This window comes from Nothoprocta perdicaria, unplaced genomic scaffold (assembly GCF_003342845.1).
Source record: "Nothoprocta perdicaria isolate Ctin4 unplaced genomic scaffold, notPer1 scaffold_24, whole genome shotgun sequence".
In the NCBI taxonomy this organism is placed as follows: Eukaryota; Metazoa; Chordata; class Aves; order Tinamiformes; family Tinamidae; genus Nothoprocta; species Nothoprocta perdicaria.
The window spans coordinates 800,323-827,315 of NW_020455466.1; the positions used below are offsets into that span (position 1 = coordinate 800,323).

Here is a 26,993-nt window from a genome sequence, read left to right on the forward strand (position 1 = left end):
TGTCTTGAACATTGCCCTCTACACCACTTTTCCAGATGTTTTCAGTTCACACACACACAAAGAGCTTCCGAACAGCCCGCTAGGATGTGCTCCTGCTTGTTCCAGCTCAGTCCCTTCGAGTGGCTTGTACGGACTGAGGCGCACGGCGYAGGGACAGGAATCAGCAGCCAAAACTCTGGATGGCAACAGGAACAGAGAGGAGGAGAACAGACAGATGGAAGAAGCTCAGGAAGCACTTGCTGTTTAACCACAGTCCTAAACTGGGGCTCTTCGGCTGGATGGAGCTGGGTTACCGACCGGGAATCTGTGGCTGTTTCCTACCTGCTCCTAAGGAAGCTCTATGGGCTGAATATTTTGAGGATGCTTCATTCAGAGAGCATTAAAACAGGGAAGACATTCTAGCAATTCATGGGAAAAGTGACCTAAATGCCTTAGGAAAAAAAAAAAAAAAGAATTGGAAGGGCTCATTAAAAGGAAGCTGAAGACACTCCTGAAAATTAACTACCAATAAATAATATGAACACTTCCCTTGTAGTCTTCATTATACAAGAAAAATACAGTGTGTTTGTGAGGCCTTCTATCTAAAAATCTATTCACACCGCATTATCCATGGCYTCAAGCTCCTATAGAAATTATTCAGGCTACAGTACAGGCTTGGCACATGTAAAGTTGAAAGATTCTTTTTCCRTATATTACCACATGGACGATTGCAAAAGTATAAAGGGGAAGAGACACATACCCCAAAACAATCAACAGCCCTTCTTTGTTTAAAAAAGAATAAAGAAAAAATATTTATAATTCTATTCATAATCCCCTTGTATTCATAAAGGGTTTTCTGCCATCTCGGCTTTCCCCGTGTCTCCTTTAGGAGAGATGCAGATGCTGCTGCACGGATCTACCAAGGAACCCTGTGCAGCCACCTCTCTCCTCCTCCTCCTCCTGAGCTGAAGGGGACACGAGAGRCACCAACGGCTAAGCAGGAGGAAGGCCTTAAGCACGACGACCTCACCAGAAGCTTTCAATCCCATTTTCCCACAGCCAGCCTATTCAGACATTGCGAGACGCTGGATACGGARCTTGGTGGGAAGAGCAAAGGCAGCCAGCGGGAAGGACTCGAGGGGCACAGGATCAGGGCCAGGCTATGAGGTACAGCTGAAACATAAGCTGTTTTCCTGCAAGCAAGCTCTTTGAGTGGGAATCCAGCTTATTTATTTATTTAGAAGCAGATGGCAGCCTCTCAAGATGTTATGCAGAACCATGACACACAACACAAGTATTTTCATCTGAGCGTATTTTTTCTGATCAGCTCCCTGCTATTCAGCATTAAATGACAAACAAAACCCCTCAGTCTCCAGAGTCTGGTTAATACCCTAGCCTAACTCAACGCTGTASTGCGAGTCCAACAGCTTAAGTGATGAAATGGAATGGCTTGCAACCCACTGGAGAGCACAGCAGACTGGGTGACCTCAYGGTGTCTTCTCACTGAAATGAGCTAAAGGACGGAGCGAGGGAGAAAGGGAGGGAAGAAGGGAGGGATTCCAATTTGAGGAGGGAAAAAAAGAAAGAAAAAAAAATGAAGAAAAAAACACCCTCACCACGTTGATGAGCACATTTGATGGACGAACGCCATAACCCAAGGTTAGGCACAAGTGCCTAAGGCAACTTTTAGGGCTTGCACAGCACAAGCAAGAGGCAAGGAATCCACATTATGTTGGACTGAGAGGTATCCCGAGGTGTGCTGGTATCAGTGCCCCGCGGCTGCCGCACTGCAGGACTCTGCAAGATACCGTGGGCAGCTTCCGCTGCCTTTCCACGCCTTTCGTCCGACTCATGTACTTTAATCTCCATTTGCTGTGATGCACAAGCAGCCACCTCCAAGGCTCGGGAAAGGATATCACATTAAGGAACGCTAGCGCTACCAGTAAGGAAAGCGTAGTTTAAAAGGAAGTCAAACACTACGAATAACCTCCCTTCTCCTGGTCCCTCCCACTGCACACCCCATCTTGGGGACCATTGCCTATCAGCTTCAATAGAAGTCACAGAAGTTCCTTTTAGCGGGGACGTGTCACAGATATCCAGTGTGCGTGTGTTGATGCAGGTTAATTCACCACACAACCGTACAACGCAGCGCTCCACGCGTGAGCCACCCTCTCGTTACAGCCGCACGCAACACAACCAAAAACGCCAGGAGCTCCCACACAGACCCGTTTCGCCATTTCCTACTGGAAGAATGCGCATAGTTACAGTATTTCCCAATAATTTAACAATCCACTGTTTTTGTTTTTAAACACGAGCACGCTAAGAGGATGTTACGCCAACTCGAGGAATCTGTTCGGACGCGCTACAGCAGAGCTTGCACCCACGGCACCCACATCCAGCCTCTGCAGCCCCTTCCTTGCAGCACGACCAGCTTCTCTGTCGTGGTCAGAGCAGGAAGGGCCTGCCCCTGTCCCCACAAAGAGCCCCGCGCTGCAGCTCGTGCAGGCCCCCCTGCAGCGCTGCGGAAGGAGCCGTGGCCTCCTGGAGCCCTGGAGCTGCTTGTTGAGACTGGCTACTACACAAAAAGATATTATAATAAGGATTTATCTCCTCTCCCACACTAACCGCATCTCAGAGACCTGGGCCGCAAGTCCTTGCGGTTAAGAACAACAAAACTTCACGCTTCACCCACCGCTGCATTCACACACATGTCAGTGTCTTCCTTCTCCTTCTGTACTTCAGAGGTAGTTACTAGAGCTAAACATCTTGTGTGAATTCTTCAGTCTTGACACGGGATGTACTGCTGCTTCTGTCCCTAAGAGCTCTGCCTGGACCCGGTTAAGAATAAACCCCTCRGACTTGCATTTCTTTTCAAGTTTCATTTCTCACTTTGAAAAGCACCTGGGTCTTCACTATTTGGATGATTTGGCCTAGCTGAGCTCTGTGCCTGTGAGACSATCATCCTGAATCATTACGGTCCCTTCCCTGCCACATCCAGCAAAAGCCTAAACTGCTACACGAGTAACACTCAAGCTTAGGCTGTGCTTGGCAACCTCACGTAGCTGCTGTTTGCACAGCTCGTGTTCAAGGAGATGCCCAGACAGTCTCCCTGCGCTACCAGCAGCTTGTGCCCTTCTCCCCTCCTTTTGGCAGCCAGAGGCTGAAGATGAATGTTTGGGACGCMGGATCCTAGCAGCTGCACCGGTACCAAGCCTCAGCCTCCCTCCTCAGCCCGCAGCTCCCTCTGCTAGCCCTGCTGCCAGCCAGCCAAGCCGAGCTCTGCGCAAAGCCGAGCCCAGCGCAAAGCCGAGCTCGCAGGCGGGCCAGGAGGAGCTGCACGGGGCGCCCCGCAGCCCTCCCTTTTCCTTTCTCTGACACACAAACTGTGCAGGTGCATTTCAGGAGAAGCAAAGGTAAGAGGCCAAGGTTCATGCAATCTTCTTCATGCAAAATTACCACTTCAACTCCTTTTCCCCTTTGCCTCCTCCCTTTTTTTTTTTTTTTTTTAATTGGGGGAGTGATTTTTTAAAGTGATTTTACTCTCTTCCTACAGCTGAGAAACACTAAAATGGAAAGTCATTTCCCAGCTAACTTAATGCCAACTCAGCACCTTATAGTTCACAGTATCTAAGGTAGAGCCCTCCTCCATCTGGGAATTATTTCTCCATTAAGGTAGGTATACAATTCTTTATTCATTCTTTATCCCTTTTTCCTCTGACTGGATCCACTTTAATTCTCCTTAAAAGCAGCAGCCACCCACTTCAGAGTGCATATGAATACACCACGTAAATGTAAAACACAACAGGACAGCAAACCCATGTACCCACCTGAACTCAGCACCCACAAAAAGTCCTCACTTCAGGAGAAACACTAACACGGTTGGAGCACAATTACAAAGACAYCTGCAAATGTCTGTAAATACTGGGCACACCCCAAAAAATTCACTGCACTTGGTGGGCYGCGGAGGCGCCGCCGTCGCTGCCCGGCCGCGCACCGCAGCGGCTGCTGCCACAGCAAACCGAGGCACAAAACCAGAACAGTGCCCCAGGAACAGACGGAAAGGAGCCGGGGCGTCGCTAAAACCTGCCAAGAACCCACCTTGCTCGTTCAATGGAGTCTTCTTTTTGGGGTATTCAAGACGATTGTCCAAAGAATTACATGCAGTACTCATAGCATGAACATAGGCTAACACTTAAACATGCACGCCCTCCCACACATAGAAAATCAGCATGTAAATGTCTTAATATTTGATAATCCGATTATCAAACTCAGTAAATTGTTGAAAGATCATAATATAGTTATCCTTATGCTGACTAAATGTCAATATTAAAAAATTAATCAAATTGCAGCAGAAGTATGGAGATGCTAATACTAGATCAACTAGAGATGTACTGAGTGAGCTTTCTATACATTTATCTTGAATTTAACTTAACATTATCTTTGAATTTAACTAACAAAAGTAACTTTTATTTTTAAGTTAAAAAAGACATGTGTTTCATTTTGTACTAATGTATTACGAAATGGAAAATAACAATAAACTCGCATAAGAAAATAACCGTACTTATATCTTCCTCCTCTCATAGAAATGCTTATAATAGTTGCCTAGTACTTGATAGTAGACATTTTTATTTTCCCCTCTTTTTATCTAAAAATATGGAAGTATGTAYGTCATATTTGCACTATATTACACTACTGTACTTGTAATTTATAATGCACAATAGGGCAGTAATAGTTTGCTCAGGTAGGCACTGAACAAACCCTACACATTTCAAACTGGGCTACACTAACCAAATAGGAACAGGGAATCCTTAAATACTGCTTGATGTAGCGAGAGGAAGAATGGTTTGAGGATGACTATGGTGCCTGACTAAAACCTAATACTAGAACAGAAAGGACTTGAAGAGCGAAATATCTTGACACACCAGTGCAACAAATTCCTTTTCTTTCYAAGTTTCAAGTAACAAGTGGGAAAGTAGAGATCAGATTGAGTATTTGGGCTTGCATTGCTTCACCAGAAGACTCAAAACTCAGCCTTTAACGTTAGGTGGGTAAATCCATATGGGGAAATGCAAGCAACAAAGTCTGACTCCCGAAAGCACAAACACGAGCACTTCCCTGTGAGGTCAATAAATGCAGCGCGGATCTGGATTATCAATTAAAGAATAAACTCAGACCTGCAAAACAAGCAGGTCATTGACCGGTGCTCTCTCTTTAAGGCACTCCTGCTTGAAGGACTCTGGAATTGGAGAGTCTTCATAACCTGGAATGAATGCAACACATTTGAAGCTCACTGAACAAACTTGCTACTTTTTCCCCCTTCTRTTTTATGGGATCTTAAGAGTTGGCATCTGCCATTCTGGCAAGGCAAATAAGATCTTTGAAACAAACATGTCTCCTCCAATTCATGAGATCAGAAACATGAAGAATTAAAACCAGGCACAGAAAACCCTCACTTTGGAAGGCTTACCCCAGAATTTTGGTGCTTACTGAAACACCCAAAGTTCCGCAGGAATTTAAGGAAAAAATTCTTGACAGAGAGGGTGACAGAGCCCTGGCACAGGCTGCCCAGGGAGGCTGTGGAGTCTCCTTCTCTGGAGAGCTTCCAAACCCGCCTGGATGCCGCCCTGTGCCCCGTGCTCTGGGTGTCCCTGCTGTGCAGGGGGTTGGACTAGGTGATCTCGAGAGGTTCCTTCCAGCCTTTAGGATTCTGTGATTCTATGAATGTGCCCAGTACCTTGACCCACTCCGTTTACTACAGAACCTTCACAGAAACCCAGTTCTCTTAATTACAAAAAATCATTCTGTATTCAATTTAAGGCTCCCCATCCTCTATTCGAGCGGGGCCACCATGTATCTTTACATAGAACATGGCTTGAAAAGGCACTTCTAGGAACAACCAGAGACTCCCACAGGCTCCTGCGGGAATCTCTGGTTGTTCCCCGGTCGCTTCCCTGACCCTGGGGCCCACGGCGGTGCTGGAGCCGCTCGCCAGCACCGACACGCGTGCACAGTCAAGCAGCAGCAAGCAGGCAAGGGCAGCAGCAACAGAGCCTCACGAGGCTGCAACGGCAGCAACCACAGACAGAACCTCTGCTCTGAAAACATTGTTCAAAATACTCCTTTTTTTGCACTATTTTTTTTTTCCTCTTTGTGCTCCTATACGAAAAAAATTACATTCCGATTCCTTGGTGAGAAGGTGTCTCCCTGCACGGCCATAAATGCGTCTTCACACAACCACTGACTGCGCGAGAAGCTCTAGTTGGACATTCTTCTCATATGTCAAAAATTACTTTTAAATTACCTATGTCAATACAACTTTATCTATGGCAAAACAAGAATCAGCTTTACAGTTACAGGAGGCTTTGACTCATTGAAGGAGAGACTCATTTAAAGTTGATTTCACCGGCACTGCTTAGATGCAAGTGGAAAATGCACTAGTCATCTATAGCTCAGAACACCATCCAGGTTAGCCCAACATACRAAAAGTTATCAATCTCCCAACGTTTACACAGTACAAAAGTAATTTCATAAATAATAATTTAGCAAGTTGTTCCATAATTARCAATTGTTAATGATGCAATATGAGTCATCCCATTAGGGCTAACAGCTTTCAGATATCTTGCACCAAGTTCCCTCCCTCCTAGACAAAGAGGACTTGCATTCTTTCCAAAACTATTTTTATACCACTCCTATGAACAGAATTTATTCCTATTTTTCTTACAAATGCCTACAGTTCTTCTAAACATTTGTTACCCCTGGCCTCAAACACATTGTAGTAAACAGTTCTCGGGACTATAGAGAAGAGGAAAAGCTATTAACTTTTTTATTTTGAATTTTTATTTCTTCGTTCTAATTTGCTTGCTTCCAGAACAGGCATTTCTGAACACACCAGCATGATTTCTGCATGTCTCCAGCTTTTCTCCTCTAATACAACCAGGTGCCAGGCTCAGCATTCCCTTTGCATACTCTTTCCTGCCGTGAACCAAGGGGCATTTCACCAGTGCCTTAGCCTGGATCCTCCAATTGTTCCCACACATTAGAAATCCCCTGAGAGATCCCTCCGAGGGAGCCGGAGGGGCCTTTCTCAAGTGGCCTCCCTGCAAGTTTTGTACCTTCGTTCCTCAGCACATTTTTTTTAATCAATCASTAATAAATATTAACACACAGTGATTTTATTATAAAACCTTATGACATCCCATCCTTAACCTTCTAGCTTGATAAAAGAAAATTTGCTGATTATGTATTTTTTCTCTCTGGCTACAGCCTGTTATCCAAGGATGCTTTGTTGACTGAAGTTTTAACTGTATTCTCCTCATCTCACCTTTCRAAGAAGGGGAATATTGCTGTGATCTAGACAAATCTACCCAGACTCATATTAAGATCATTTTGACCTTTTTTTCTTAATATATTTTTGTATCAACTTATTCACATTAATCTTGTCAAGAAGACGAGAGAACAGTCACAAGAGCTTCCTTACTAAACATATATACTCTATCTTCATCTTCATTCTCACTTCATGGCTTAAAGAGATGGAAGATATCACTTTTTAAAAAAAAAAAAATGAGCAGCAAAACTCCAAAATGTTGATAGCTACTATATCATGCACAGCTGCAAAGGATGATGTACTTTATTTTTCTGATTCCAGATTTCCTATGTTATTACCACAAGCTATTCTGAAGTCCTACAGCTTTGGCAAGCGGGGGGAAAGAGCCTCATCTCCCTCAGGGAGCCTCTGCAGAGCCATGAGCAACGTGGGGTGAAAGGGAGCGTTGCCAACGGAGCCGCTACTTCATTTGCTCCATCTCAGTCCTTCCAACACTGACGTACGCGGTGTGACAGATGTGTCCTCAGCAATGACTTTCATCTCTTACTGCTGCAGGAAGGTGCAATGACCGATGGCTACTGGTACCTTCAGGGCAGTCTGGAGAGATTCCGGCGCCAGGGACCTGATCCCCATTCGGTATCCAGCGCTGCAGCACCCCGCGGRCTGCACCACGGACAGCGCTGCGTCAGCCGCCGGGCACACAATCGCTGCCGAAACCAGCAGCAGCTTTTCTGTCAGCTTAAGGTGAAGATTATATGTCTAAAGGGAGTATTTCCAGAGAGGTTTTTTTCATAGTAACTCTAGGTATATATATATAATCTATATATAATAATAAAAAACTTTTTTCATGGACTGAATTAAAAGAAGGAAAAAGAGTGAGCACATCTGTCTCCCCCTTTCCCCGGGTCACAACTTGTCCCTCCCTGTCACTTGCAGAAGGCTAATAAAAATAAATCTGTCYTTAAAAAAGCAGCTGGGCCATAAGATAAACCGGGCATGTGGAAACACTGGAAGGGAACGGGACTGTTCACTGCAAAGCGAGCAGCTTTTCGCTCAGCCTGAATGCRCCAAACCCACGTGCCAGGGCTCTTGGAACACACGGCACACGCAGACACSGGGATAATCCGGCCCCCACGAAGAACCTCTGCTCAGAAGCAGCAGGGGCTGTCGGGAAAAGCAAGCAAGCCACCACTTACACCTCGCCCTGTCAATAAAACACCCCAAAACCCAACAAACCCTGAGCTGAAACCCTGTACTGTTATGAGGACAGTCTATCGACTTCAGCCACTACAGCCCTTGACAAGGAGCTCTCGATGCCGGGAAAACAGCGATAACAGGCACCGGGAATTGGCACTGGGAATGGCCAAAGCAGTCCGGCAGCGGGAGCTGACCGGTTATGGAGGATCAGCTGCCCTGTGATAACTGATCAACTCTCTGCCCCCAGCCCTGCTGCTTCTCCTCTGATAACTGATCAGCCTTCCCACCCAACATGGGCCCTCCAAGCTGCCACATTACTTAACGTGGTTGAATTTATGTTAAGATGGGAAACAGAGATAAACATGAAATTGTAAACACTTCAGGATTCTATTTAAGAGCAGAGAAGCTGAAGAACTTCCAAATGACCTTAAGGAGCAATATAGCTGGGAAATTTGATGGTCAGTTACAATGTAGTTCCTAATGGCAGTCATAAGGGGAACCCTAAGGAGAGGGGTGTAACCAAAGTGCAGCTTCTGGAGCAGAAACACAAAGGTGCCTTTATGGGCAGCTAAATGGAAGCAGTTTCACTCTGAATCGGCCCTTTGCTAAATGCATATGCAATAGAGGACATACAAAAATAGACTCAGCTGTATTTGACAAAACCATTAACAGATAATTTCAGGAGCTTGTATGGCTTTACAAAGGGTTTTAAATCCACTTCACAGGCTCTTGTTTGGACTAATAAAAAAATACTTGGTTGCTTTCCAGATCAATCAGTAGAGATCAAGTCGCCATCCAAGTGCAACTAGGAACATACTGAAAAAGGGAGTTCCTGTCTTGAAGGCTTTTTTTAGAAAAACATTTTACTACCAAGAAAAACAAACAAAGGGAGGGCTCAAAGCAGCTTCTGTCCTTCCAGAACTCTAAAAAAGAGATATAAGAAAAAGTAACACATCGTCTTAATTTTCATTTAGTCGCACTCTGCACTGTAATTCCCCAAGCAATGCGTTCCTGCGGCTTTCCCGGGAGGGACCTGATCAGTGTGTACAAATACCTCAAGGGAGGCRGTGAGGAGGAGGGGGCGGCCTCTTTGCAGTGGTGGCCACTGAGAGAACTAGAAGAAATGGCCACAAGCTGAGGCACCAGAAGTTCCACAGGAAGTTAACGAAGGACTTCTTTCCTCTGAGGGTGCCAGAGCCCTGGCACAGGCTGCCCAGGGAGGCTGCGGAGTCTCCTTCTCTGGAGGTCTTCCAAACCCGCCTGGATGCCGCCCTGTGCCCTGTGCTCTGGGTGACCCTGTGTGTGCAGGGGGGTTGGACTAGATGGTCTCTAGAGATCCCTTCCAACCTCAACCATTCCGTGATTCTGTGATCCTGTGCGCAAGCTGGGAGCTACCAGGAGCACGAGCTCGGCTGGTCCCGCACCCGGGGCTGCGCGGGGCCTGCTGTGTGTGTCCCGCAGGGCTCGCGCCGCCGACCGCAGCCTTTTCCAGAGGCCGTTTCCGTGTGTGTGGCACCGCCTGGCGCAGCGGCAGCCACTGAGGCACACACACGGTGGCAGCAGAAGAAACCTGGAGACCTGGACCGCTGCCAGAGAACAAGGCAAGCAGCCTGCTCGTCACCACCCTCTTTCCCTGGATGCCTCTAAAACCAGGCAGCAAACCGGGCAAACAGCTGCAGCAGCTCCGGGCCCTGCTGCAAAGGGGCAGCTCGCAGCCCCATTGCGCGCGGCCAGCCCCATCACGGCCACAGCAGGGGCCTCTGCCAGGAGCCCCAGCCCCACAGCTCTGCTCTGCGTCCTCTTCGGGCTCCCTGGATCCGGGCAGGTTTTGTGGGAGAGGCCCGGAGCTCTGAGGATGGAAGTCCAGCCCCTTCCGCAAGGGCGAGAGCTCTCTGGGCTTGGGCGAGTCGCAGATTCCCCGGAGTCTCATCTCCCTCTCCGTGTGCTCCCATTGAACGGCACTGCCCCGGCGAGCTGCGGGGAGGGCAATACACTGAAAAGGCTCATATTAACGTGGAATATTAACTTCAACTTTGTTTCCAAAGCTCCAAACGCATCACAACCTTCTCCCTGACCTCGGCTTGTCTTGTCTAACGCTCTGTAACACGCGCTGCTTCCAGGTACAAGAGGAGACCCCGTTTAAATCTTTTCTCAGGATTTCCACAACATTTCAGTTTCCATTTCAGGTGCTTTTCTGTTTCATTAATCCATTTAAGAATTGCTTCCACTCACCTGGGTAAGAGCTGRCGATAACATCTTTTTCGAAAAACTGCAATCAGCAAAGTTTGGTGCCCAACTCCCATTACTGCCACGTCACCCCCACTACAGACTTGTAAGGTCCCCCCCCCATTTTCAAAACAGAGTTGGCAAAACTTTCAAGAATTTTAAAACACATATTTTCAGAACAAATAAGAATATACTTTAGCAGCAGCTAGATATCACTGTGCTGAAGCCATCAACTCCTAAAGCAAACACCACTGTGATTGTATTCCCTGCATATCGAGCACTGTCTGCTGCTTGGCCTGCCRGGGCCGTAGGATCTGCGGAGCAGGAGCTGCCCCACACAGGCCTGCCCCATGAAACACGTGCCGAGGAGCTACATTCATACTAATCTTTAATAGCAATCCCAGGCAAAGATGAGATTTTTCTGTGGTTTTTTTTTCCTGTGATTTTCATACAGGCTTTTTTTTTGTCCCCTTGAATAGCCTGAAGAACAAATACATAAGCTAGGCTAGAAAGAACATACAGAAAAGATTCAACTGTGAAGAGTGAATTAGGACTATGCAACCAAGGCAATTTATACAGTTCCAAAGCATTTAGGGGGATTTCTGCAATGAATATTAACTGCTTTCATTATAGTTTTAAATGATCATTTCCAAAACTTTTTWAAAATGATAGCCAATTTAGATATTCATTTTTAAAGTTGTCTACATTTTTGATGTATCTACTTTACCAGAAGTTTCAAAATGACCTTTTCTAACTAATAGTTCCTGTTGTGACTAATCGTGTTTTTCCTCACCAAAAAGTGTTTTGATAAAAGTTTCCTGAACCACCTCAAGTAACCAGTTGCTTTTCCAAACAAGCTTTTGTCTTCCTGACAACCCTCAAATCCAACAGAAGGTGCCCGCGGAGGAGGGGGGAAGCTTGGGGAGACCCTTCCCAAAGCCAGGTCTATCCTCTCTATTAGCARTAAGTCAGACCCGGAGCGCACGCGGCGCTGAGGCCGGCGGCAGGAACCTCCTGAGGACTCTGTACAATAAATACTGCTCGTGACACACGGTCCCTGAAGCGCTGACAGTGCTGACAACACCAGGAGGTGCCAGTTTAGGAAGGGAGGAATGTCCTGAGTAAGGAACAAGGCAGGATTCTGCATTGCAGGGGGGAAGGGCAGGACCTGCTTACTACATGTTACTGAACAGCACAGAGATGTTAAAAATACATCGGGGTGCAGTTTTAAGGGGTGCCTCTTGCCTTCGCTCTGGGGGAAGGTCCTCTTGGCAACCCAGGGCTGCCTAGCTGCAGCAGCAGGAAAAGCACCTCTGCTTCCACGATTCATAACCACAGAATTGCTACCAAGAAATTACCCCTAGAAAGCTGCAGTGATGATAACCTCATGCTCGGTCTGCAATACATTTGGAGATGTCCTTTTTATTTCCTATTTTTTATTTTATATTTCCCATATTTTATTTTTATTTGGGGGTTGGCAGCACTGTCAGGGACACAAAGTCTCCCTTAGTTTGCTTGAACAAAAGTCCCTCCAGAAGCAGGTTGAAAAATCTTGGACAGTTTTAGGCACCAACGTATGGTGGCCATGTCCTTGGCTCTTCTTTCTTTAGGGACCTATACCTTAGTTCCACTGAACATACACGGAAGAGGCAGAGAAACGCCACAGTGCCCTGATGGGCAGGGCCAGCCGGCAGCTTCCCCTGTCACTGTGACTTCAGGAGAGCGGAGGGCGGTGGTGGCAGTGGAAGGACTAGCGACCTCTCCACGACACGTGGGCACCTGCTCCTCACATAATATKTTACGTGTTGCTGTCACACGCAGGTCCTTTCACCCACCAGATGCACTCTAACTGGCCCATAGCTGTACCAGCATTACAGGAATGAAAGGTCAGGGGGAACAATTTAATYATTGGTGACTACTGATCTAGCCAACAGGGTCCTTTGCTCCCCAATTTGTTTTTCCACAAGGCAAAACACAAGACAGCACTACCCATCTCTTCACTGGGAACACCACAACGCTGTGCTAACAGCCAGACCTGTGTCAATTACYACCAGATCCCAGCACGTGCAAGCCCAGGCAGCCTGCTCAGTTACTCCSCAAACTTACAGCCCATCAGCCCGTACATCTTCCCCTCCAGCTCCGCACAGATTCACATCCCTCCTCGGCCCGCGCAAGGGCGGAGGCGCTCCCGACTCCGCGCGCCCTGCCGCGGTGCCCGGCTCCGCGCCGCACAACGGGCAGCTCTGTGACCCGGCGCGGCTGTTCCAGGGCAGGATTCCTTCCTGGGGCGCTGCTTCCCGCCCCTCCTCCATGGGCTGCAGCCCCTTCCCCAGGAAAGCTGCACGGGAGCCACAGCACGGCAGCCCGCACACGCGCTGGGGCTTCCGCGCGTTTTTGTGCTCCTGGAGCTTGTCCCTACTTCCCGGCAGGCCCAGCTTGGGGTTCTCAAGGGATTTTTCCAGCCAGCCATCATCAAAGGCACCCCTGCAGACACCACCTCCCGCTCCTGGCTTGCAGGTGCCGTGTTACACATGGAAAAGTCACCCCAGAAACACGTGTACGAGAGCGACCACGACCACCCCACTGCTGGGTCTGCCACGGAGAGCGAAGGCTTTGGGGGTCACAATGATGAACGTGCAAACACTCAAACGAGGGCTTCTCATTAGGGAGAAAGTAAGAATGGTTTCCTCCCACAAAAGCACTTCAGGTTTTTGTGGTGTTACAAGCTTCACAGCACAACTTGAATAAACTGCAGTCTACTGAAACATTAGAAAGCCAGACATTAAACCTAAATAAGCTCTCAAAAGAAAGATGGATAAACCACAAAGTATCAATAAAATGTAATAAAATACAATGAAGACAGAATTCAGCCCAGACAGAAGCATATGCATCTCCACAACTGGCTCAAATTTTCACTGAAACAAAACTTAATAACTTTTCTAAGCAGTACCATTCTCACAGGTTTATTCCAAGCAATATTTTTTAACAAAATGGGCACATGAAGTGCTATAAATAATCTCCACTCATCTCTTCCTATCATTTTTGATTTTTAAGATACACAAATTTGAGCCTTTGATCTATTTAGAGAAARAGCAATGCTGTAATTCTGGAAATGGTACACGGAGCCTGTGTACCACACAATGTCAAGTCAAACACAGATGTATCTTACGGTGATCCCGAAAACACAAATATATCAGTGAAGCCCCACRAAGAAAGCAAAAGTTGGCAAAACTCTACAGGTTTTAGTCATATAATTATGTAAAATAAATAAAGATTCTCCAGACTCCATTTAACACGGTTGAGACAAAGCGGGTAACCTGTCTGCATCCGAACAGCACAAGATCGGTCAAAAGAAAAATCTACCTTAGAGAGAGCGATTTGTACACTTACCTTTTCCATTTATTGTTAATGCTGATGCAATCGTGGCTGTTACTGGCACTGGTAATTGTGGCACTAAGGGATGTATCCTTGGTCGGCTCCCCATCCTAGCACGCTCCGCGCCAGGTCCTAGCAAAGCTCCCACTGGCTTCTCTGCTGCTACTTCTGGTGCTACGGAATCTTCTTGATCCTGTTCAATGTGGTCCATTTTATCGGGGCTTTCATTCTGGAAGCCGTCAACTGTTGTCCGGCTTTTAATTGGACTTTTGGGCACTAGGATTTTTATACCTGATTTTGCGAGGTCCATGTTTTTCCTGCCAGAAAGAGATGGGGAATTGTTTTTCCGGAACTTCTGGGTGGCAGTAAAAAGTTGATTATTTTTTGACTCATGGTCTTTACCCATAACTAAAGATTTAGTGGATGTCTTTGAAAAAGAACTATTGGTAGATCTAGAAATTTGTTTTCTGGCATTATTTGGAGAGGTCCTGTTTGTCCTAGTTAACGTGCTTTCTTTTTGCTTTTCGTTGTGACGCCTGTTAAATTCGTGTATATATTCCTCACAGTTAACAAGGTGCTGTTCTGGCTCCCAAGTATCGTCTTCGCTGTCATATCCTTTCCATCGCACCAAATATTCCGTTTTCCCCTTCTTGTTTTTCCGCTTGTCAACAATTCTCTCTACCTGTTAAAAAGGAAAATGAAGGGTTAGGTGTGGGGAGAGGTACAAAACGGCAAGTAAGCAGCCTGCACACAAATGATTTTCAAGTGTAGATAAATTCAAAAATACTGCCGTAGTTCCAAATGTACTTCCATAGAGTGTCCCCATAGCTTACAGTCTTTCCCTGCTGACTGGAAATGCATTTTTTGAAATGCTGCTATTACTTCAATCTAATACAAGACGTCCTGCAGTAAATACGGTGCACACACACGAGTCCGATACTCAAATACCACAGGTGACAGTCAGGGTGATGCACTGGACCCAGCAAAGCTTTGACAACACCTTCAACGGGGATTTCACTCTGGGAACACAGAGCATGTTTAAATACGCTGTATAAACACAGGTGGTTTACCTCATAAAACGTACGAGCTTGCTACTCTTTGAACAATTTAATTAGCACTAGGTACACGTGACAACTCCTTGCTCCCAGCGAGCTGGTCTTCGGCTACTGGGCAAACACGGAGCAGTTCGGAGGCTGGGGGAACGCACCATGATTCGGCGGGGCCGCTGCCCGCCTGCTCGGGCCGGAGTGGCCGTTACAGAGCGCTGACGGACCGCGCGCGCCGCCCTCTCCGCGAGCGGCGCTGTCGAGTCACGGGCGAGGCACCGCTGCCCCACACGGGCGCGGCCGCCACACGGCTGAGGCGCCTGCCCCACACGAAGGGGGCGCGAGCGCAGCCCCAGCGCTGCCCCTTCCCGCCGCGTCGCCCCTCTGACCGAGGCTGCTCCTTCCGCCGGACAGCCCAGGCTGCCTCGCTGGAGGCGCGGGGCCGGCCCAGCCTGCAGCCCGCTGCTGTCCTCCTCCGCTCAGCAAAAATCAACAAACAGACGCCAGGGACCATTAGCCTTCCCCTGTCTGCGCAAAGATCACCCACACAGCCAAGGAGCACATCCACCCAGCAAAATCCCTGAGGAAAATCGTGTCTTGCTCTTCAACAGCCACGCCGAAATCTAGATTGCATGAAGCTCGGCAGCCAGGTAACGAGGCAGCGCCGAACCCCACCAGCTTCACCGCGCCGCCACAGCAGGAGGATGCTGCAGCTCTCCGTGCCCAGGTCTKCAAACACACAACAAAACCGGGAGCCTTGCTCCACCTTCATCTTGCTCCGCAAGCGCATGTTGCTGCCGATTCCTTCGACAAACGAATGCCAAATAACGTTGGGATATTCAACATACAAAAAGTTAAAATAGAGTAAAACTGTTTTACTCCCAAAACTCCCAAATCATGAACCAGAAACCTGATATTGTCACGAAAAAATAAATAAGAGGATTTATTGCAATGCCCTTAATTTTCTTATTTGCCTCCCTTGCACTTCTAAATTAGATTTCTTAAATCTATTTTAGATTTCTGGGAAGTATTTTGGCTACCAGCAGCTATTTGTATTTTCCATCAGGAAATCTCCACAAAGTGCATCYATCACCAGACACTATTTTCTGATGTCTTTATTTTCTGTTGATGTCTTTAAATGATGTCTTCCATTTAAAAAGGAAGGCCACCCATTAGAGACAGGGGTACTTCCTTTCGAAGTAGGAAGTTATTCTTCTCCTCAAAAAAGGCTTAAACTCTGTTTCATGGAAAAAAAAGCTGGGACTACAAACTTGTGCTTATTCCTGTTTTGATAGTGAGAGAAAGTGCCCCCAAGCCATTTGTACACAGCTGATGCCCAAGTAATTTTACAGACTTTGATGCACAGCAGTGATGTGACATGAAATATAGCCGAAGACACTTCAAAGCCTCCTACCAGGAAATGCTCAATGGCTTGCATCCAAATACTAAAATGCAAAAGCACAGCACAGAGCGGAAAAAAGAGAGGTCAGTGTTCCCACTTCCTGCCATGTGCAGGATGGTGCAGCCCAAGGATACAGCTAAACTGATGGCCCAGCTGGTGACACCAAAACAGGCTGGATTTCTTCTCCACCCCTCGTGGTACCATGGAGCTGAGCTGGTGCTCTTCTGATCCTAGGATGAGCTAGTTCAGGGACGGAAAAACTGGCAGAGACCCCATGAGCACTGGGGTAGCAGCAAGACCACATTCTTAGTGGTGACCATGCCAGAAATGCTGGTGAACAAACAGCTCTTGCCAACCATTTCTGCAGTGTCCATGCTGCCAGAATTGGATGCTGATGTTCATTTTTTTTTCAAGTGTAATGGACGAACAAAAGAAGAAAATAATATAGACAGAAGAGAGTAAGTGTGGAGGAAAGGTATCAGACACACAATAAATAAATAAATAAATAAATAAGTAAATAAATAAGTGGATGACAAAAGGAACTTTTCCTCATTTATTTAAACTTGTTAAATGATCCCCTTGTCCATCTGGGGCATTGATCAATGATGTTCAGAAACTTCAACCAGATCACAGAAAATCTGTCAGGAAAGCAAAACACTACCAAGAGCTGTAATTGAACAGCACAGTGCCAAATTATGATCCCAACTAGAACAATTACACTTGAGGTTTTCTGCGAAATGACCCAACGACACAAGGTTGCAGGCAAACGGGCTGCTTGGCTAAACACGTTCCAGGGGAACAGGCACCACTTCTGGCCCATGTGCACCTGCCTGCCCTCTGGCCAGCACCACTTTCTCCGTAGGCATCCCCAGGTGCAGTCCTGCCCAAGTGACCCYGCTTCCCTGTGCAGGGTTCCTGAGCTAACACAGGCATCTGGAAACCACTAAAGAGCTGGCGCGGACAGCAGCCACGGACACGGTCCTTCCGACACCCCTAACAGGGCTGCCTTACGGTCTGCGTTTTCAAGATGAAAGATCTGTARTCCAAGCCAACTAAAGCAACAAGGATGAATTTGTATCGATGTTCCCAGAGCCCAGAGACTGCACTTTGGGACACGTTTGTGAACCYTAAGGCACATTGTACATATCTGTCATACTTTAAGACTTGAAAAGGATAAAAGGTATAGTTGTCCCTAGATGGGGGAAAAATTCTCAAAGAGAATGAACAAAATACGAATTTAAGCAAGTAAGTAAATATTGAAGAGGTACTGCCTCGCTTATCATAAATCCAGTTCCATTCCCACAGTGTTATTCTCTGTTCTCACATTTCTGCCAGACTAAATGAAAGTTAACAGAACAGAATCTGTCTGACTTCAGAGTCTATCTGTTGTCTGTAAAATACACCAGAAGACTCTGTTAGCTTAAGGCTGTGTTAGTGTTAGTTTTGGTCCAGAGCAGTAGTGCAATTTAGCAGCTAATCCTTCCTCCCAGSCCTCCCTTCCCACTTACTTTGCAATGATTTTGGTCACAGACGGGTATTTGTGCACACGATCTTATCTCCTGAAGAAAACTCAACTGGAAATGGTGCTTCAGATGCACAGAACATGTTTCCACTGTGAGGGGGGTCCGAACAACAGCTCTGAGCAACACGGATATGCAAACACAAGAGGCTCCACTAAATCTAGTGCAAAACAATACTGCTGTATAGCACAATGTGTTGSTGTAGGAGCCTCAGGACCGACTATTTCAATTCACTACTATTGAGCTGATGTACTGATGCAGGCATTCCCTAATGCAGTGACACAAGCTAGAACATGAGCAAGTCTTTCACACTTTCCTGGGCTACATGTGAACGGYTGTCCTCAATTAAATTAGATGTGAYTCCATTTACAAATGAGACCTTAATTAAAATAATTCACAAACACTGATGACTGCTTATTTCCTCTTCTAAAATCTTGTACAAATCCATGATAAACATTTCAAATACTGTCTCTTATTGTAAAGAAGATAAAAGCATTTTACATTAAAAAAAATGCAAATGATACTTAGCAGCAGACACCATTCAAAAAAAATTTTTTTTTGCTCAATTTTGTTTAGAATAAGAGCAGAAAAATGGGAAAAACAGATAACCATCAAATCACTTATTGACTAGGTCTGTGAAGTATCTCGCAAGCTTGGCAGAGTGCACACTAGTTAATCTTTTAATGCACACACCTAATGAGAAGGGCCACTACTKCCAGTGCAGTGTGACAGCAGCAGGGGAGCCCCGCTCGCTGCAGGCAGCGCCCAGGTTAAGCTTGAAAGCTGCCGAACAAACACATGTGCAGAACACCAAGCCCCCAGTGCTGCACAGTTTCCGTTAAAGGAAAAAATGGAAATATGAGAACACGGGAAGGGTTGTAGAGCTCATCCTCCGGGCAGCGTGCACGAAGACCCCTATCCCTTGCTTTCCCGAGCCCGGGCACGTGGGCAGCTCAGATCAAGCAGCTCAGCAGCTGATGAGCTGCCCCWTCCCATCCCATCCCATTCCATCCCATCCCAACGCAGCGGGGCGGCCCCCTGCGGCGCCGGCAGAGCGGACCCCAGCGGACTGACTGGCCATTCCAGCCTAGTCCCAGGTGCTAGCACAGAGTGACCAACTGGAGCCTGTGGGGGCTGCCGGGACCAGCGGGAAGCGCTTGCACAAGACGAACCCCTCGCAGCCACAGGGCCCCGACCTCTCGGAGGCCGGGCTGGGAGCCCCGCGGGCTCACGGGGAGCCGCCGTGCGGCAACGCGGCCCGCGAGCACCGAGAGAAAGGCAGAACCGCCGGGCTGCAGCCCGGGCCCGTGCGGAGCAGCCGCGCAGCAGGAGCGGCGCGTGTCAGCCCTGCTCCCCAAAGCCACGCCGCCCCGTCACAACGGCCACGCAGCACAAAGCCAGACCTTAACRCACCGCATCTCAGCCCGACACAGCAACACGACACACCGGAACCTTTATCAACGGGAACGTTCCCAAAGATAATGAACTTCTGCGCAGGATTGTTGGAAGCATTTGGCAAACTCTCAAAAACTGAATGAGTTTTACGATGTAGAGAATATTTCATGTGGAAAACAAGCAGATCAACTGACTAGTTCAAGACATGAATTCGATTCTGGAAGCACAGAGAGGAAGGGTTTAAAAAAAAAAAAAGAAAAGAAAAAAGCCCACATACACTGGGACATGGGATTAACAGCAGAACAGAGGGTTATTCTATTACTAGAGATTGTAGTAACACTAAATAAAGACGACAGCCTAAAGGATTTTGACACTTCTAGGTCCAAGGTTAAGAAACATGAAGGCAATCCAGAAAGGCCTGACCAGTGTTTGGTTTAGCTCTCCGAATAATTAGTTGCTGATAATCCCTGGACAACAGGGATGGAGTGAAGTCATTGGTGTTCTACACTCCATGCTTCTAAGCAGCATGAACTAATTTTCCTGCAAACCCCGTTTCCCCCTCACACACTCCCCCATCCACACGCGTGCGGACACACACACACACACTCTCTACTAGGAGAGGTCCTTACCCTGGACGCAGTGATGGGCACCATGTTCCTGCTTGTCCCACTCAGCACCTCCCATCTGCAGGTCTCACCTGCACCTACAGCTTCATCTGCCTCAAGTTACCAGATCAGAATATTGGATTTCTGTGGCAAGAAGTCTCAAATTCCATCATCCACATAAAACCAGCAATACCCACTCCCTAATCCCCAAACCCTTTGCTTTCAAATCTCAGAGGCTTTTACTGCATTTGGAGGTTTCAGTCTTCAAAACTAACTAAGGTCCCTTAAGGTCAAGATCCTTACTGTTGAAATGCACTCATTGACTATATGGACTATTTCTGCRAGCCTCTAAAACATATCCACCTGTATTGAAGTGTAGGTATGTGTATGTATAGTTTTCAAAATACATCACAGCAGTATTTGATTTATTCCTTAAGTAACTGTTAACAAAGACTTTGAGATAAATTTTTAAAACAAAAAACATCTTTTGCCGTCATAAATTGTTCAACTTCCAGTCTTATTCCTCAGTCATAGTTCTAGTAGTTCTTTAGTCCCAGTCATATTTGCCTTTACACAGCCTAGGATAAGGCACAAGCAGCAGTACAACTGGCTTTGCTTTCTGAAAGCTATGCAAACTGATACACAGCTGAGTTTCTGTTTAGCTTCCGATATTGTTAGAAATGCCGCCTCCTTCTCGGTTCAGTTTGTTTGGATTTCYGGTCCCCACCGCTGCAAAGTGCCCAGTGTCCCGTCCTCAGAGCCCCTGCACGGTGCCTGCCGGCAGCTCAGCCCCCAGCCGGCTTCGTAAATGAAGAAGCTCGAGCTGCAGCTCCTCTGTGAGGATGCAGTTGCTTGAGCTTTCCAATAGCTTCTTTGCAAACTCTTTGCATCCCCAGTACCTAATTAGAAAGCCCAAGCCATAGTTACTTTGCAGCCTTCTGTTACTGGTTTCACCAATATCACGTGGGCAGATTCTCTACTGTTTTTGCTAGTTAATGCTTCTCTTTTATTCACCCAAGCTCAGATGAAGGCGTTAGGCCACAGGAGCACAGGCTTACTCTGCRGCACCCTCCCATACGTCAACGTGTTCTCTCTTCCCCTCCAAGCTTTAATTTGATCAAAGGCTGTCCAGTCGTGTAGAATTCCTTCATACAAGCTAGGCAAGAGCTAGCATTACAGCTATCCACAACACTCGATTAATATGTTGACCTACAGGTCATAATTAAGAGTTTTAATTCATCCACTGCATCAATTTTAATCAAGCTACCTATAAAAATACAAGTGTCTCAGTCAAGCTTGTAATTCGCCATTGACATGGTGCCTGACATCCTTCCCTAGCCTTCACAAAGACAGTGGGACACAAGGATTGAATCCTCCTCATCCTCACAGCACATCCTGTGCACCCGGGCTGCACAGCAGCTTCCCGAGCAGGCGCTTCGCTAAGTGTCAGCCTCACCCCCCCAAAAACCCTGAGCATCTCCTGTGCGTGTGATTTATTATATATGTCCTATATAAATACACTCATCAGAGAAAAAGTCTCTGGAAGCGTTTTCCACGGAGGCCACAAGAGAAGCACTGCAGGGGAGGAAGAGCAGCAGGCAGCACGCTGTAACTGCACTTTAGAGAATTAATTTACTGAAGAAACAGTTTGTTCAAGATTTCCTTCCTCACAAGTCACCGAAGATTGATGCCAGGACACCAGCATCACACCTTTATATTTACAGTTTACGTAGAAATAATCACAGCAATGCACAGTGGTACAAGTTAAAGCCTACTGCGTATTTTTTTAATCAACTGCCTTTCCTTCCAGATATTTAGCTGCCATACAAATGGTTAGAAAACCTCTTACTCATCAAATCACTTTTTGTGACTTCTAGTCATAAAGAGGTAASAGCTTATGAATATCATGCACAAAAGCAGAATGAAAACACCCGAAAAGTTACAAAAAGCGTGTGCACAAGTAACTGCTAGACCCAAACAACCTCCTGCAGCAATGCCTCTTTACCAAACACGTGCTGTTCCTCCCTTTAGAGTCAGSGACAAGCAGCACCAAACACGCTTACCTCCTTAAACGAGAAACTCGATCAAAGCAAAGGACAAAAACTGCAGGTGTTCATCCCATGTGTGCGCTCCGGGCAGGGAGAGCTACCGCACAATGACAGCAACACGGAGGTGCTGAAGTTATCACTGTTTTCTCGTCATGAGTTACCAGGAGTCTCCACATCACCCACACAGGGCATCCCAGAGGAAATTCCTCCCATCTTAAATTCATTACTAATAGCTATAACCCAGAAAGCAAACTCTAGACCCTTTTATTTCGAAGGCAATTATTCCATCCGCAATGATCACATCCTGCAGCTGCTGCTGCTCTCCGGTGACAGTAGCTATGAATTTGTACAAGCCTCAGACTTGTTGCAACTAATACCATCCCAAAGGGGAAAAAAGAAAGGAAACTGGAAAGAGCATTTGTTATTGGTGACTATGGCAACAGAAAACACACAAAAGCCCTCGGCGAAACATGCCCCTGCTCCAGGCGTGACAGTTTGGGGAAAAAGGCAGGAATGCCTCACGGGCACCTCGCAGCTGCACGGCTCGCAGTCACTAAAAGCTACTGCCGACAGAAAGTCGCTCCATCATGAGCGAGAAGGACAGAGCAGCCCATGGAGAACTCGTCAATATTAAGCACGGAGGCGGCAGACACTGGCTTCCAAAGCAGGAGACATGGAGTGTTAAAGAGGGCTCCGTTAAAGRCAAGTGCCTGATTCAAACTCAAAATATTTTCTCTGAGTGTGTTAAGGGCTCATAGCACAGCCGCTGACCTACTGCATTCCAAATAAGCCATGGAAAGCATCCATAGGCTTCTGCTATGGAGGAGTTAACATTGAAACTGGGAACTAAAGCAAGGAAGAGGAAAAAGAGGGAAAGAACCGTAACATGCCAAGCTCCCTCTGCAGCTGCCCTGTACAGAAGCCAGCAAACTCCCCGTAATTCTGCAGTAATTCTTCTAATTCGGTGGGAACCAAGAGATGCCTTCCAGCAGCGGCTGCCTGCRGAAGGGCCGGCGACATGCGCCTGCTGCCGGAGACGCCGCGCGCAGGCCCCGCGAGCCGGCACAGGAGGCTCCGATCGGCTCCCGCAGCCGGCGCTCCGCTGCCCCGCTGGCCGCTTCCCGGCYGGCTGCCCCAGCACGGGGGCGGCTTCCCTTGGAATTGCAGGCTCGAGCGGAGCGGCTGCCCCGGCCACGGCTCCTCCTAGCTCCGCCACGCAAGTCTGGGGCAAACCCAGAGCGAAAGCCCTGTATCGAGCTTCGGGATGCGTGACCACGGCAGCATTTTTGTTTTCCAACACAGAAGGACGCACAGGAGCAACGTTCTCCACGGGCTCTCTCTGTGCTCCCGACCTCAGCTCCAAGCTGCCCAGACCACACAAGCTGTGAGTCTACAGGCACTCTGCCCTATAGACGGCTTCCCTTCATCCTTGATCTAATCCTACCCTGGAAAGCTGGAGATGTGGAAATGCCCCCTTATCAATCAGCGCCGTGCAGCCTCTCCGCTCTCCCTCCTTAGCTCCTGTTTCTCTGGGAGGATCTACCAGTAGACATCTCCTCTCCCATCAGCTGTCACCTGGAAAGAGCCATTTCTTTGGTTTRTATCTTCGCTCTCCTCATATCGTCCCAGCTTTTGGTCTAACCCTGAATTCTCCGTGTTTGTATCTAAGGCAACCAGAGCCCTGAGGCCTCCCCTCCGCAGGATCAGAGCGGGTAGCAGGGTGGCCGGCAGCTGATCGTGCCCGGCAAAGGTTCCCCCCCCTACAACTTCATCCCGGTTATCTGCAATAACCAGGAAGTGCTGGAGTGTCGTACAGCGCATACGTTCATAAAAACAAGTGCATGAGTCAATCACAAATAGAATTGGCCTGCCCTGTATCGCTATAATTAACATATGTCTAACCCCTGCTGGAAGAATCTATGGGAAAATACGCTTCCAAAGGCTAACTCTGTCCTAAAAATATATCTGGAACTTTAGGCACRACATACTCATTAAACATAACAAGTCCTGAATCAAAGCAAACTGATGCCTTGAAGATTTTCTTCTGTCTTGAAAATACACCCTGTGTTAGTCCTGACTATTTACTAATCCTACCCACCATTAGCAGTTTCTAAATGAAAGCTAAAAATACCAGGCACCAGAAATTAAACTGATCATCCTGTTGAGCGGATAACATGTGTAGCCCCCTCTCAAAATTCCTCATGCCTTGGCAATGAGAGCAGAAAAAGCAGAAGTGTTTTAGGCAAGTTGGAAAATGGCAAGCTCAGTAACAGCAGCTTGTGTTTAGAGAGCTATCCTACTCATTCTTCTGTAATTCAGGCATTAAAGGAAAAAAAATTAAAAGCACTTTTCCTGTTACACTGCTAAAAAGAATTTCTGAAACAATAAAGATATATGAAAATCTCCTTGAGAAGAGTCTCTTATTTAGTATCCTCCGAATTTAAGTAAGACCAGCAAAAATATATTCATTTTCCAGAATTTGATGATGATAGAAATTATGTTTGTTATCCACACTTCTTGCCCATTATCTGGGTCTGGAGAATACTGCCTTAAAATYGGCGTGTAAGCCACTGTACTCTTGGTAAAAACACCTTGAAGTTTTGTCCTTCAACATCTCTTTGCCAGGATTAARGAAATCTAAATTGCGTGTTCTGTGGGTCCTGCCAACGCTCGTTAAAGCCTGAGGAAAACCAGAACCCTCTCYTAACAAAAAGCTTAGCTGAAATCTTTGCTCAGGTTGGGATATCATGGCCCTGGARCTTACTAATTCTGACCTCAGGAATGAGGTAATCAGGAATTACTTTTTAAAAATCCAAATTTCCTTTTCTACTTGTAATTACTTCTCTCCCTCCTTCTCCGAGATGTCACATAAAATGATCTGTCAGTCTTCTATCATTACTACAAAAACATCTACAAGCCAACCATTGTGTTTCAGAGAAGGGCATTCTTCTCATTTCCAGCAGCTATGGGTATTTTCGGTGTTTGAGGCATTCTCCTCCCACCCACATTAAACATGAGCATTTCCTTCCCATCTAATACTTCTGCGTATTTTAAATGCAGTCAGCAGACCTTAATTTGAGCTATTAGTTTAAGAATATCTTGAAGGAGTTCTATTAATTCCAGATTTTCCCATTTTATTCTTCAGAACTGGCTCAGAATTCTTTGATGAAGAGCATAACAGGAATTTAACACTTCAGTCGTGTAGTACTGAAGTAAATTAACATCTGTAGCAGTACACAGAGGCACAAACCACAATTCCATGGTCAGTCACTTCCCCTTCTTTCTCCTAGCTTTCTCCAACTAGAGATATCTAAATTTGCTTGCAGCTTTTAATGACTTTTTTTTAASAAGTGCAAACTTATTCCACTTTGCCAGAACAGCTTCTGCCTTTTTGGCAGAATTTTGGAATTTTGAATTCTCGCTTTTCCCCCCTTCTCACAYAAAATCACGGACCACCCTTCTTCAAAATAGAGCCTATTCACTAAGTGTTTGGAAAGGTCCACGGATTGCCCATCACAGCATCAAAACTCCCTGCTAGCCCAGCTGACAGTCACCCCCGGAGCAGCAGGAGTAGCCGCTCTGCTGCGAACCCGCTGCCTTGGGAGAGGAGAAAAACTCTTGGGGAAGGGGAAGCAGCCACGACGCCGACTCTCAGGAGAGGCCAGACGAGACCAACTGCAGGCCCTCGGAGAGCTGGGGAGCCCAACAGGGAGCCTGTGTGACCTACAGGACGGTGTTTCGGGGGGCACATACACCCACCGCTCGAGGAACGCTAACAGCAGAAGAAACCTGATGTTGCTCCCAGCACCCGCGAGCAAAAGGCCTGTCACTGCCGTAACGTTAAGCTCCGAACCCAAACCAAACAAACCCCATATATAAATACACACGGGCCGTAACATTAGCGTGTCTGGAAAAAAAATGCGTCTTTGGCCATATCCTGTTGCAGATAGAAGGAAAAGAGAGAGAGAAAAGCATCCCTTACTAAGATAAGGGACCAAGGTCAGTCGCTAAGATCACATACACACATAGAAAAACACTTTTAAAATATTTTCTCCTAGACATCTCTTCAGAAGGGATACTCACTGTTTCTGTACACTGCAAACAGAAACCCAATTTCACAATCAGGAAATCGCACTTGAGGACTACAGAGGATTCTTCGCTCCTTCGCTGCCCTCCTGCCTCCCTCCAGGAAGAAGCCACGGAGCRCTGCAGGTGTCGGGAAGATCCAGCGCAGTCACGGAGCGGCACCTGCAGCTCTGCTTGTTAAAAAATACTCAACTTCCACCCTCAAAGCACTTTGGAAGCAGCAGCAGTCCTGCACTTTTTCTTAAATTCTGACTGAAGATTTCAGCCTGAACTTTGAATAACTACTTCTAACGTAGGGTGGCAGCYTAAAATGGCAGTATATCTACAAAGCAAAAATAAGTTTTACATAATCCTTTAGAGTTTATGAAGAGCACAAATGTATGTTCCTCACAAAAAATAATTTTATTGTTATGTTGACCCTTTTGTTTATCTTCTCTTAAAAACCAAAACCCGTTGCACATGCAGTCAGGTAAGGAAGATATGGAGGAAGATAAGATGTCTTAATCCTTTGTTTGGCACCACATTATACTTGATTACTGTGGACAGATTCATGCCATAAAATAAAGGATTAAAAGCTTCAGGTAGAAAAGTTTTTAAAACAGACGGACTCTTCCAAACAAAATAATTCTCATGCAGTTTAAAACAACTGCAAAACAAGGAAGAAAAATGTAAGCAAGCATGAAAACAAAGTATGACCCTCATTAACAATTTTAACTCACTTTTTATAGAATATTTTATAAAGTAATTGCTTGGCCCTTGAGAATTCTTGATTACATAGTTAATTATCTCA

At 46.7% G+C, this 26,993-nt stretch overlaps 1 protein-coding gene across 1 annotated transcript in view; it reads right to left on the bottom strand.

Annotated features, from left to right (window-relative positions):
• Nucleotides 1-26,993, bottom strand: part of CDYL (chromodomain Y like) — an 87,460-nt gene that overhangs the window by 29,296 nt on the left and 31,171 nt on the right. Inside the window, exon 3 of the mRNA XM_026039732.1 lies at nt 14,117-14,783. Within this exon, the coding sequence (XP_025895517.1) occupies nt 14,117-14,783 (667 nt within the window). The remainder of the gene's footprint in view (nt 1-14,116; nt 14,784-26,993) is intronic.